Genomic DNA, 14,500 nt, shown 5'->3' with positions numbered 1-14,500 from the left:
AGCAGTTGATAATAGAAACCAAATTGTATGCCTAAAATTCAACACAACTACTACAACCTACACAGAGCTGTAATTCAAAGCAGACGGCATGTTTGTGATTCAGACATGAGTCGGTTCAATTTGCTTCACAACCGAGGAAACTCCTAGCCCTAAACAACGGCTGATGTTTTAAGCGTAGTCCACAATGCAGAGGGTCTATAGTAAAGATTTATTAGACGCCACATCAAACCGACTTCCTGCATTCCAGCCGTGACCTCACACGAGCCCGGCTGATGAAAGCACTTCCCTTTTCCTCCATTCTGAAATGTGCTGTTTGCTGACGTTTTTTTCCTATAATTGGCACATCCGCTTTAGATTTCCTCTTCCCGACAAAAGAGAAATATAATATGGCCATTGTGCCTCACGTCGACAAGAGAGACCGATCCAGCCTTTCTCGCTTTTTAGATTTATGTCATCAGGCTCTGGGACCATAATACTCGATAACACCAATAACTTTGGGGCGCTACGCAGCTCAGGACGTCTGCAAATGCTATGGAAATCTGCATGGGACTTATAAAAGCGGATGCAAGGCAAAGACTTTAAAGGGACCACATGGAAAACAGCAGCTTTTGAAATAAGATTATAATTTGCAATGTTGACATACACTACCATGCTGAAAATACTCACTCTTAATTTATATTTTTCACACAAATCTTTCTACAGGTATTATGAATCCAAAATAAATTGAACCCATGTTATATTTGAGCATTTTCAGTTTAGGTCACACTTTGGGTGGAATTTGTAAGATGGTGCTTGTGTCATTCAATCAAACTGCTTCTTGCGTTTTCAACAATATTAATGGTGTTTACACCTTTTGTTCTAATAATTAATTACTTGCAGGGTTTCCTGCAGCACTTTGCAGTTCGGGCGGCCCGCCTAAGCTGGGAAACCCTACCGCTTTAACTAAGTCATCCAAAAAATACAAAATAATAATAATTGCTGCACAAAAGGCCGTCAAGTGCATCTCGGAGAATAGCGCGAATAAACCTACCACCTTAACTAAAACATTTTCTGCGGGAAACCCTGGATTGATATTATAACATTTATATTACATCATAAAATATGTAACCCTGGACCACAAAACCAGTCATAAGGGTCTTTTTTAATTAATATTTATACATCATTTGAATGATTTATGGTTTGATAGACAATATTTGGCAGAGGTCAACTATTTGAAAATCTGGAATCTGAGGATGCAAAAAATGTAAAATATTGTCCAAAAAAAGTCCTTAGCAACAGATATTACTAATATTAATTCAATTTCTCATATACTTACTAGGGCTGTCAAAAGATTAATCGCAATTAATCACATACAAAATAAAAGTTTGTGTTTGCATAATATATTTGTGTGTATTGTGTGAAATGATTATGCATATATAAATACACACATACATATATACATAAATATACTATATTAAATGTATACTTTAATTTAAATATAATATAAAATATATGCATGCGTGTGCAATTTTATATACAAAATATTTACACACCGTGCACACACACACATATTATGCAAAAACTAACTTTTATTTTGTATGCGATTAATCTTTTGACAGCCCTAATATTTACGGTAGGAACATGATCTTTACTAATATCCTTAATATGAATTTTGGTAAAAAATGATAATGTTGACCCAGACAATGTATTGTTGGCTATTGCTACAAATATATGTGCTACTTTTGGCGCGTTTTGTTGTCCACAGTCATATTAGTTGACATAACTTCTAAAAACTATTTTAAGTTGTTTAACTTAATTTTAAGCTAAAGTACCATAAAAAAGATGTTGATTTGACAAAAATGCTGTATATTTTTACAATGCATGCATTCAGATCAAATAGTTTTGAATATCACAAAATAAAAACATTTCTGTCAAGTCATCCTGAACTTTTGAATGGCTGTGTACTCAAACTAAACAAACACAATACAACCTACACCAAAAAAACATTGAGATTTGTCTTAAACCATTTGATATGAGCTTTGCAACGCATTCATCAGATGCAGGTTCTCACCGTGCACTTGGTTGATCTCTGAGTTTTGGGACAGGATCTCATCTGCGAGTTTCTGGGCCGTGGGGAGGACTTCTGTGTGATGGACGGTGATAAGATACTGCACAAACTTTTGCAACTGGTCCCTGTTCATTTGGAAAAGAGTCTCTGAGATGGGGAGGTGAAGTTTGACCTGCTCGGGTCTCCGTACGCGGTACAGCGACAGCGCCACCACGTGGGCGCAGTAGAAGATGTCCTTATTTCCACATCCGCACGTTACGGACGTGATCTTGCAGCGGTCGAAGCTAATGGCTACGCTGCACACCATCTCCGGTTCCGACGACGTGGCCGGTTCTGTTACTGTACCGCTGAGATGAAAACCTGCGGGATGGAGAAAGACGGAGTTAAAACTCATTTTCTCAAACTGATCAGTTTGACAGTTTTCCTGATAAAAGCTGTAAGAGGAATCTGACTAGGAACGTTGGTGAATTCAATCTGCATGTCTGTCAAACTATCCAATGCATTACTGCAAGACATCCTCAAACTTCAAATATCTCTTTATAATACACCATTAAATTTTGAAAAGGGACAGAGTAAGTAAAGGTTTCAGTGTACTGCTGGTGAACAGATGTCTGTGTGTGTGAAGGGAGATTTGACAGAGGGCGGGCAATGTGGGCGGAGCCGTTCGGTGACTGGCGTGTGCCACTACAAAGGCCAGAGTGAATAAAGCAGCTGCTCATTTAAATATTATTTATAGCACCCTTGTTGTTCATCTAAAAAAGGCGGAGCATCAAACATTTACTATGAAGTGAAGCGGACACTAATGAGTCTCTCCCAACGCCCAGAAAGTTCCCATCTTCTGCGTTTCCAAAACTTCCCACTCCCGGTGGTTTCTGAACAGAAATAAATGACAATGTAATGTCTGCAGAAATACTGCTAGGAGTGTATTCACTAGGGGCAAAACATCGATATGGATTTCGATATGAGGTAACTTTATTTTGGGCCGTGATTTCACCAAGTAAGATGTGATCCTTAATCAACATTTTTGTTGATCCTGGATCAACGTTTTAATCAAAGATACCACAACTTACACTTAACACAAACACTAACCATTTTTTAAACCCTCAAATTAGTGTTAAATAATAGTTTGAGGGGTATTTTTTAAAAGCCCCTAACCCAATCCTAAACCTAAATCTAACACACCCCCTAATCATAATCCTGCAATCTTATTGGTTAATGAAAATGTTGATCCAGGATCACATCCTACTTGGTGAAATCACGTTCACCTTTCGCTGTCGACACTCTCCGCGTTTGTATTCCTTGACGAAACGTCGATCTACGCATTTCCGCCAAAAGTGCGCATTTTCATTTATTTCCGTGTGTTAGTGTCAGCAAGTTTAATTAGGGCTGCAATTATTAATCAGGTGTCCCATTAAAAATGCCTCTAAAATAGATTCAGAATCAATTCTGTGTTTTATGCACAGCTTGTACGCGTACTACGGCTATCGTTGCAGCCCTAAAGTTAATGCAATGCAGCAAAAAAGCAGTTTTAGCAACGAAAACACAGCGAAAGAGGCAGAAGACGTTGTGACTGCTATGTAGTGCTGCCTCCTGATTAGTCGCGACTAATCATTTGCAAAATAAAAGTTTTTGTTTACATAATATATGTGTGTACATTGTATAATAATTATGTATAAACACACACACACACGTACATAATTATGAAACATTTGCATGTGTATAAACATGTTTATATTTATATATAATTTATTATATATATATTTTTTTTTTCTTAAAATTATACATGTATGTGTGTACTTGTATATACATAATTATTGTACACAGTACACACACACATATTATGTAAACAAAAACTTTTATTCTGCAAACGATTAGTCGCGACTAATCGTGAGGCAGCACTACTGCTATGGGACGCAAATCGTGGGTTCGGAAATATTTTTTATTTGGAAAACCGATTGGACAAGCAGAAAACCTTTGTCAGCATCAGCTGAAACACTAAAGACTTTGACTGTTGCCATCATAAGCTTGAATTTGTGTGACTTTTTCCCCTCATTATTAATTTTTCTTTATTTAAAAAAAGTTTATTTTCTAGTTGTGCTGCTGTTGTAAATATCCTAATCGGGACCGAGATTGTGCCTTTTTTTGGAGAGATTAATTAAAAATTCATGTAATAGATATTTTTGGTTGCATTTGTGAGTTATTAATTTTTTTTACTTAACTAGACACGTATTATTAAAGTATCAATAAATGAATCGAATAGTAATTGCACCAAAGAATATTTGATGTATCGGCAAATATTGCACCGTTGGCGGTAGTTGACCAATACTGTATCGTATCGCCATGAACTGTCCGATTTACACCCTAGTGTTCACAGCGATGTCAAAAGTACAGCTACTTTTAGTTGAGACAAAAAAATTGCCAATAAGTAATAGAGTTTGAACAATGACAGTCAAAGACAAATGATATCATTAAGATTTACAAAGGTCATAACAGAGATTAATGCAGGTGATTATAATCTAATAAATGCATTCATCAATGTCCTATCTCTTGAGTTGGCCTTTTTCTTCACTTGTGTCTTAATCTAGTCATCCGTTTCTTATTTTATTTATTTATTTGCGTCTTCCAGTGCATTACAAGATATACATTTTTTTTTATTGTGTGTTCCTTGGATCGAACCCATAACCTTTTGCACTGCTTATGCTTCACCACTGAGCTACAGTAACACAAAACCTTTGCTAAACGTTAAAAAAAAACTTTTTATTAGCACATATCCTGTTAGCATGAGAACAGCCCATTATTAACACCCAAGCAGAAGCAGCAAAAAAGTTTCACATCCGTTTTGAATCTGCTGACCTAGTAAAGCCCACCTATATAGTCTCTTTCCACAACATTAAATATACTTCATTACTTGAGAAAAGCTTTTGCTTGTAGTATGCCGAGAAACGTTGCACAGAGCTATTGCACAACAGGGAGTACACAAGTGTAAAACAGACACCAGAATCACATTGCTCGGGTACACAAAGGGTTGCGCACAAGATGCAGCTGACAGCTTTTAAACGTTCACGCCCATTACGGTTACGCATGATATCGGTTTACCTTCTGTTTGTGGAGGTCATGTCGAGGATTTGAGACAGATGACAAATGCAGAGCTGTGGTTTGTTGTTCAAAACACTCCCTGTGTGTTGTGTTGGGCCATACCGCATCGCAGGCGCTCAACTTGGTAAGTCTAATCCTATATAAACATGTCTTAACTTCTATCTCTTAACACAAACCACTCTTAGTTCATCAAAAAACAGTGCTTTTGTTACAGGAGGTAAACAGACAGAGCAATATTTGGGATATAACGCTGCAAATCAAGTAATTATGTCGGTGGTCTCAGGGTGGTCACTTACCCCGTTCTATTCAATCACCAGACAAAAACACACTAACTCCAAACGACATGCACAGTAGTGAGCATCATCATCGAAATTATTTTTCTTAAACGCTCCCTGCGGAAGGGGGAAGTAATAATGAAGCCAAGCGCAGATTTGGAAGCCAATATAAACAAACATCGAGAGACCTTGCTATTCATCACGGCCCAAATGAATAAACAACAGCACGTGGGTGCTGATGTCTCATGAAAACATGTCAATGTCACATTTTAGCTCAAAACCTAAATAAAATACATTTTGCATAAAGGCAATGAACACAATAATGTAATGCAATGACTACTGCACACAATTAAACGATTTTAAATACTAAATGTGTTCTCAAACACTTCAATCATTTGTTTAAAGGGAAAGTTAAAATTATGCAACATTTTACTCACTTTCAAGCCATCCTAGGTGTATATGACTTTCCTTATTCAGCCCAACATAGATAGAGTTACATTAAATAATATCCCGTCTCTTTCCAACCTTATGGCATTGGATAGTGCCCCAATTTTTAAAGCTCCACAAAGCTAAAAAGAGCTCATTTTCATTTTTGGGATGATACGCTAACATCGTATCTGCAAGACAGATGTGAGTTTTAAAATTGGTCTTCAGTAAGATACAGTAAGGATTTAGATCAGAGATCAATTTAGTATGCACTCAAAAAATAAATGCTTGGTTATTTTCAGCCCAGCATTGGGTCAAAAAGGGACTAGCCCAGCCATTGGGTTAAATCAACCCAGAAAATGTTTATATTTGATCCAATAATGGGTTAAAACAACCCAGCATCAGTCTAATTACAACCCAAGTGGTTGGGCTCGTCCCTTTTTGACCCAACGCTGGGTTAAAAATATACCCAGCATTTTTTGAAGTATAGTGGCTTTCAAATTCTGGGCTGCAGGTCTGATCAGGAAAAAATAACTATAATCTTTACAGCCAATCGCATATGAACACAATAATGTAATGCAATAACAATAATGACTATTGCGCACAATTAAACGATTTTAAATACTAAATGTGTTCTCAAACACTTCAATCATTTGTTTAAAGGGAAAGTAAAAATTATGCAACATTTTACTCACTTTCAAGCCATCCTAGGTGTATACGACTTTCCTTATTCAGCCCAACACCGTTAAAGTTACATTAAATAATATCCTGTCTCTTTCCAACATTATAATGGCATTGGATAGTGCCACAATTTTTAAAGCTCCACAAAGCTGAAAAGAGCTCATTTTCATATTTGGGATGATACGCTAACATGTATCTGCAAGACAGATGTGAGTTTTAAATTTGGTCTTCAGTAAGATACGGTAAGGATTTAGATCAGAGATGTTCAATTTAGTATGCACTCAAAAAAAAAAAAAAAGTTGGGTATATTTTCAGCCCAGTATTGGGTCAAAATAGGACTAGCCCAGCCATTGGGTTAAATCAACCCAGAAAATGTTTATATTTGATCCAATAATGGGTTAAAACAACACAGCATCAGTCTAATTACAACCCAAGTGGTTGGGCTTATCCCTTTTTGACCCAACGCTGGGTTAAAAATATACCCAGCATTTTTTGAAGTATAGTGGCTTTCAAATTCTGGGCTGCAGGTCTGATCAGGAAAAAATAACTATAATCTTTACAGCCAATCGCATATAAACACAATAATGTAATGCAATAACAATAATGACTATTGCGCACTGATCTGAGTTTTAAATTTGGTCTTCAATCAGACAGGTTAAGGATTTAGATCAGAGATGTTCAATTTAGTATGCACTCAAAAGAAAAAAAATGTTGGGTTATTTTCAGCCCAGCATTGGGTCAAAAAGGGACTAGCCCAGCCGTTGGGTTAAATCAACCCAGAAAATGTTTATATTTGACCAAATAATCAGTTAAAACAACACAGAATTGGTTCAATTACAACCCGAGTGGTTGGGCTCGTCCCTTTATGACCCAGCGCTGGGTTGAAAACATACCCAGCATTTTTTAGAGTTTATTGGCTTTCAAATTCTGGGCTGCTGGGTTATTTTCAGCCCAGCATTGGGTCAAAAAGGTACAAGCCTAGCCGTTTGGTTAAATCAACCCAGAAAATGTTTATATTTGGCCCAATAATGGGTTAAAACAACCCAGCATTGGTCCAATTACAACCCAAGGGGTTGGGCTCGTCCCTTTTTGACCCAACTCTGGGTTGAAAATATACCCAGCATTTTTTTTTTAAGTGTACTGGCTTACAAATTCTGGGCTGCAGGTCTGATCAGGAAAAAATAACTATGGCTGTAAAGATTAATCGCATACGAGGCAATAATGTAATGCAATAACAATAATGACTATTGCGCACAATTAAACGATTTAAAATACTGAAAAGAGCTCATTTTCGTTTTTGCGATGAACTATTTCTGTAATTAATAAAAAAAATTGTTACAGTAATGATTGTGATTTTATTCAGGGATTTCAAAATGTGCTTAATTGACATGAAAATAAGGGGCCGCATTACAAAATATCTAAGGAATCTAAAAATAGGCTTCATTTTCTTTGAGCAAACTGTAACTTTTAAATGCTCATGTTTATATACAAGCTAGGCGCTCTGACAGTTTCTCTCACAGACAGACAATGAAGACACACACACACACACACAAAATGTTTTTTGCCACAGAGGCTTTCGTGGAGACAGGGGAACTCTTTAACAAGCGTCTAGCGTCAGGAGAGGATGTCGTACGGGGAGAGCGCAAATTCTCCCGAGCTTTCATATCGCGCGAGGAGCCGCGTTTCCAGGACAGACCGTCACAAGGAAGCCATCTGTTAGCCTGGGTTAAAGGGTGCGCTTCATTTCCTGCTGTTCTGTGACAGACTGCTAAATAATTAGCTTCACCTTCACGCCGCTAACAGCTCCACCACACTTTTTATGCAGGACTAACTAACCACATGAAGCTTGTCGCCTCCTGTAGATGCCCGAAACTCAAATAATGAAGCGGAGAGAAAATCTGAATTACACGGAGCGCAAAACCAGTCCTGTAGGATGCAAAACATTCTTAAAACATAAAATCAATACACACTTTACCTTTTTGGTTGTAATGTGACCCAGAAATTTTCTAGGTGCTACGCACACGGCACAATGACATTTATTGGGGTTTTATGACAAATAATTACACAGCACATCGTATATCACGGTTTTATAAGCTCGGGCTGACAGAAGTGTCACATGTCAGCTGATGGGTCTTTGAGTTATGTCAGAGACCCTCCTGCAGGGGGATTTACTGCCCGGGCGGCTGGTGTTAAAGGGAGCGTTATTGGAATAGCTGGGGCAACAAGACAATTAGTATGACTTTAATTAAGACATTTTCTCGGTGGTCAGTTTTATTAAAGCACTTAGATAAAACCCAAAGGATATTACACACTTCAGACAGCACAGGAGAGCGATCTACAGCTTATATGCAACTTGGGAGGGCAGCAAATTACAAGATGCTAGATACGTTTACACGTTACTGCAAAAAGACAACTACATAAGCTGATCCGAGATTTGGTCTTTATGCAGATAGGATTTAGATCACAAGTGTTCAATTTAGTATACACTCAAAAAAAGTTTTTTCAGTAGGGTTGCAAACGATTAATCGCGACTAATCATTTGTAGAATAAAAGTTTTAGTTTACTTGATATATGTATGTGTACTGTGTAGAATAATTATGTATATATAAATACACACATGCATGTATAATTAAGGGAAAAATATGTATATATTAAGTATTTATAATTATATCTAATATAAATTATTTATTGATCTAAAAATGTATATACAATGTAAATTTTTCTTTAAAATATACATGTATGTGTGTGTATTTATATATACGCATGATAATAATAATAATAATAATAATAATAATAATAATAATATTACTATTATTACTATTATTATTATTATTATTATTATTATTATTATTACTATTAATAACAATTATTATTATTATTATTATTATTTTTACTATTTCTATTATTATTATTATTATCATTATTATTACTATTATTACCGTTATTATTATTATTATTATTATACACAGTACACACACACACGATGTAAACTAAAACTTTTATTTTGCAATAGATTAGATTAGTCGCGATTAATCGTTTTGCAGCACTAGTTTTCAGCCCAGCATTCGGTCAAAAAGGGACGAACCAAGACATTGGGTTAAATTAACCCAGAAAATGTTTATATTTGACCCAATTTGACGGTTGACAATATACCAAGCATTTTTAAAGTGTAGTGGCTTTCAAATTCTGGGCTGCCGTTCTGATCAGGAAAAATAACTTAATATTAATGAATATCACAAACGAGCATATTGCAATGGTTTGCAATAACCAAATAATTGTTTTACTTCAAAAAGCAATGTACAGTCAAAGGTTTGTGACGAATACAATAAAACATAAATAAAAATTCATTTTTGTGGCATACATTTTAGTTTTTAAATATAACATATATAATTTGAATTGACTGTAAAAGCTAAAGGCACTGATGCAGCACATATCATATATTGCATTGTTTTGCAAATTATTGAACATCGCATTTTGCTTCAATATGGTGCAGACCAAAACTATTGTGCAACACTTTCAAAATGTTTACGCAAATAATTCATGTGAGTTTTTGGGCCCTGAAGCAAAACCAGCTGTGAACCACAAAAAAATCAAGACATGCATTTATGCCACTAGCGAGGTGAAGCTGATATCGGCCGTGGTGTGGAAAAGGCATCGGCGGATTAAACCCAGCTGAGAGAACCTGACGGCACAGAGTTGAGATTGATAACTCCTTGTTTCCTTGCCGACAGCGGGACTAGTCACTCTGATACGCCCTGACAAAATAAATGAAGAAGAATGCCGGCTGAGGCTTTTTTCGCTCGTGAAACGCGCTGCAGAAATGTGCTCAGACAGCCCCACGTTCCCAAAGATGGACAAGTCTTATTGCACAGCGTCTATCACCGGAGAGCCGCATACGATACAAGCCTTCCCGTAACCTTTCCGGCCCGAAAACGACCTTTTCCGAGCATTTCCATTTTAAAACGTCCAATTAGCTCTGACCTACACATCCAAAAGACGGATCTGCGGCATCGGGCATCGATAAATGCAATACAGGTTGGGTTCAGATCAACACTGCAGTGTGTGGCTGACACAAATGTGTACATTGGGGGGAAAACAGACCTTTAATCAGCTTTATTTACAATTTCTAAAAAAAAAATACAAACATACTACGAGTAGGTTTTAATTTTTAAAGCAAAGTATCTTTAGGACAAAGACGTGCTTACAATGAGACACTGAGGGAAAAGCCTACAGCTGAATCACATTGTCGATTCTCACAAGGCAACCCACAATGCATTGCTTGATGTTGCTAGCACAAGCAAACAACTGTTTTCCATTATGCTGAAAGATATCGGATGGAGGGAGTGTTTGCTTTGGGGAACGACGGTAGAGAAACGCGGCGCTTAATGATGCAGAACGTGTTTTGGTGTTTACTTACTCCGGCCAGTACACAGATAAAACACAATCTCGCCTGGTTCCTCACAACCCTGGCAAGAACGAACCAAATTTAATACAGTGTGCGTTTTTAGCTCACTGGCTCCACGGTTTAACCCTCCAGCCGTGCGAAAGCCACCTGGTTTCCAAGGATCTCTGGTGTGACGAGAAAAAAACCCAGAAGTATTTGAAGGCTAATGCGAATTTACTCCTCCAGCTAGATAACTAGAAAGAATTCAACCCCGTTCAACCCACCGTGATTTGAAAACATGGGCGTTTCAGGACCTCATGTGCAAGTTATTAAACGCTGACATTTCGCCCCCATCACGCCCTTTAGGGCGGTCACTGGAGAGCTCCCAAAGAGGCCGGTACGTCTCAAAAGTAGCCAATTTTAGCCTGAGCCCAACACTGAGCTGTTGTCCCAGAAACCACTTCACCGTGCTGAAACCCTCGTTTCACTTGAGCCGGTTCAACATAAACCAGTTTGTTTTTTTTCTTCAGACCACCCAAACACAAGAAAACGGATCAAACGCATTTTAAAAGCAGTTCCAGTCAGCTAAAACGGTCGACGGCGTGATTACTACCACGTCCCTCAGCGCTCGCCACTTCAACCAAAAATATTCAATGCTGAATATAAATCAACACAAAGGCAAAAAACAGTAGCCATATATAGTTACAAAAAATTGTGAGGGTGTTAAAATCGAGGTCAGGGGTGGAAGTAGTTTCCCTGCTTACAAATTAAATAATTGATCTCATGAGACATTTGAAAGAAACATTAATGAATGTTTAACCGTTGCATCACATTCGCAGTAATAAATGTGTTTGTGGAATACTTCTGCAAATTCAATTTTCCCATCGCCAAATGCTTACCCAAATTAAATTTGGAAATTCCCAGAGAATTGCGCGTAATAGACATCTAAAGCAGACATCAAAACATGCCAACGTTAATGCTATAAAGAGTCATATCTCCAAGAAAAGCCACATACATACAATTTTACATTTCATTTCCAATGAATCACTCCGTTTCAATAAATCAAAATAAAAGACCCAGCAGTCAGACATTAACAAAGACCCACCGAGAGCTTCATCTTGGTATCAGATCCATTATATTGTCTGTATGAAAAGGACAAGCTCGGTGAGATAAACAAAAAAAGCATCCCTCGATCGGCAGGCTGTAATTTCATCTGTCCGTACTAAAGGCCACTGAAAATGGACACGACAATACAGACAAGCATCATTTATGCTAAGGTCAGAGGTTACACGAACACTATGAACTGTGTGTCATTTGTCTTGTTTACATAACTTTTAATTCATCTTAAATACGAAAAGATGTGTTTTTGTAGAAAACTTGACATGCAACTCGATTATTTTTCTCTTCCTGATGGAAGCAAAAAGTGTGTACACGACTATGCGTGCGTCCGCCATCGTGTAAAAGTCTTGGTGTGTGGTCTCATCAGTAAACAGCTTGCTGCTGGTCTGAATAGAGACCAGGCTCTTTACCAGGGGCCTGGAAAAGCACAGCTGCAGCCCAGCGGTGTTTTCACAACAATCAGCCTTCGCCACGCAATACGGGGCCCAGCGACCAACCGGGCCCCCGCCTCCTCCTCCTCCAGGGGCCGATCTGTTTGCTCAGTGGATCGCTTTCCTAAAACACATGAGAGAGAACCAGATCTGCTCTAGAAACGCTAGACCCCTCCTACTGAAGCAGACTCGCAGATGCACAAAGAAAAGAAAAAACAGACTTACACCTGTTTCCCGGGGTGGTCTTTAAGACCTTACGCTTCGGCCTTGATTCACATTACAGGATGAAATGGAAAACCAGCTTCTCAGAAACAACCCTAAGCTACGGCCGAACCTCTTATTACGATAAACACTTTGAAACAAAGCTTATATTTAAAAGGCAAAACCCCCAAAATAACAAAAATAATTGTATCCTCAACAAACATAAGGTTCACCAAGCAAAAAAGTTTACCAAGTCGTCCACTGCTTAAGCCCGAAACTTAATAGGAGTCAACAGGGTGGAAATATGGCTGTTCAACCGATGAGAAAGCAGATGTGTTTGATGTGTTTCTGCATGGGTTTACCACATCATCCCTCGCCAGCGCGGGAGCAGAGGTGTGGGCTCCGGGGAGGGGTGCGCTGGACCCTCCCTGCACATTAGGGCCTCAGTGGGGAGGGTGAAATGGCATTTATAAATAGGAAGCAGCCACGTACACGAGACCAAGTTCCCTACGCCACATAATATCAGAGATCGCCATATGTGTATGGGACTGGGAACAAGATATATATAACATGGTAAATACTTTGCTAAGCTCACTGTATAGAAGGCCAAATATCTCTCTATCTATATCTATCTCTCTATATATCTCAATGGGGCGGTTTCCCGGAAACCTTAAACATGCATTTTAGTCTGGGACTAGCATAAGCCCTTTCCAGGAAACCACCCTTATAACTCCATACGTCTATAGCTCGATACAAGTCTATAGCTCCACGAGCGAAGCGCCTATATCTCCACGAGCGAAGCGCCTATATCTCCACGAGCGAAGCGCCTATATCTCCACGAGCGAAGCGCCTATATCTCCACGAGCGAAGCGCCTATATCTCCACGAGCTAAGCGCCTATATCTCCACGAGCTAAGCGCCTATATCTCCACGAGCTAAGCGCCTATATCTCCACGAGCTAAGCGCCTCTATCTCCACGAGCTAAGCGCCTCTATCTCCACGAGCTAAGCGCCTCTATCTCCACGAGCTAAGCGCCTCTATCTCCACGAGCTAAGCGCCTCTATCTCCACGAGCTAAGCGCCTCTATCTCCACGAGCTAAGCGCCTCTATCTCCACGAGCTAAGCGCCTATATCTCCACGAGCTAAGCGCCTCTATCTCCACGAGCTAAGCGCCTCTATCTCCACGAGCTAAGCGCCTCTATCTCCACGAGCTAAGCGCCTCTATCTCCACGAGCTAAGCGCCTCTATCTCCACGAGCTAAGCGCCTATATCTCCACGAGCTAAGCGCCTATATCTCCACGAGCTAAGCGCCTATATCTCCACGAGCTAAGCGCCTATATCTCCACGAGCTAAGCGCCTATATCTCCACGAGCTAAGCGCCTCTATCTCCACGAGCTAAGCGCCTCTATCTCCACGAGCTAAGCGCCTCTATCTCCACGAGCTAAGCGCCTCTATCTCCACGAGCTAAGCGCCTCTATCTCCACGAGCTAAGCGCCTCTATCTCCACGAGCTAAGCGCCTCTATCTCCACGAGCTAAGCGCCTCTATCTCCACGAGCTAAGCGCCTATATCTCCACGAGCTAAGCGCCTATATCTCCACGAGCTAAGCGCCTATATCTCCACGAGCTAAGCGCCTATATCTCCACGAGCTAAGCGCCTATATCTCCACGAGCTAAGCGCCTATATCTCCACGAGCTAAGCGCCTATATCTCCACGAGCTAAGCGCCTATATCTCCACGAGCGAAGCGCCTATATCTCCACGAGCGAAGCGCCTATATCTCCACGAGCGAAGCGCCTATATCTCCACGAGCGAAGCGCCTATATCTCCACGAGCGAAGCGCC

The 14,500-nt window shown here is 39.3% G+C and overlaps 1 protein-coding gene across 1 annotated transcript in view; it reads right to left on the bottom strand.

Moving 5' to 3' along the window:
• The window catches only part of zswim6 (zinc finger, SWIM-type containing 6), a 79,981-nt gene that overhangs the window by 32,678 nt on the left and 32,803 nt on the right, over positions 1 to 14,500 (bottom strand). The window contains exon 2 of the mRNA XM_055207472.2: positions 2,051 to 2,407. Within this exon, the coding sequence (XP_055063447.1) occupies positions 2,051 to 2,407 (357 nt within the window). The remainder of the gene's footprint in view (positions 1 to 2,050; positions 2,408 to 14,500) is intronic.

This window comes from Misgurnus anguillicaudatus, chromosome 12 (assembly GCF_027580225.2).
Source record: "Misgurnus anguillicaudatus chromosome 12, ASM2758022v2, whole genome shotgun sequence".
NCBI lineage: Eukaryota > Metazoa > Chordata > Actinopteri > Cypriniformes > Cobitidae > Misgurnus > Misgurnus anguillicaudatus.
Note: the sequence above shows the minus strand (reverse complement) of the source record. Positions and strands in the feature narration are given on the sequence as shown.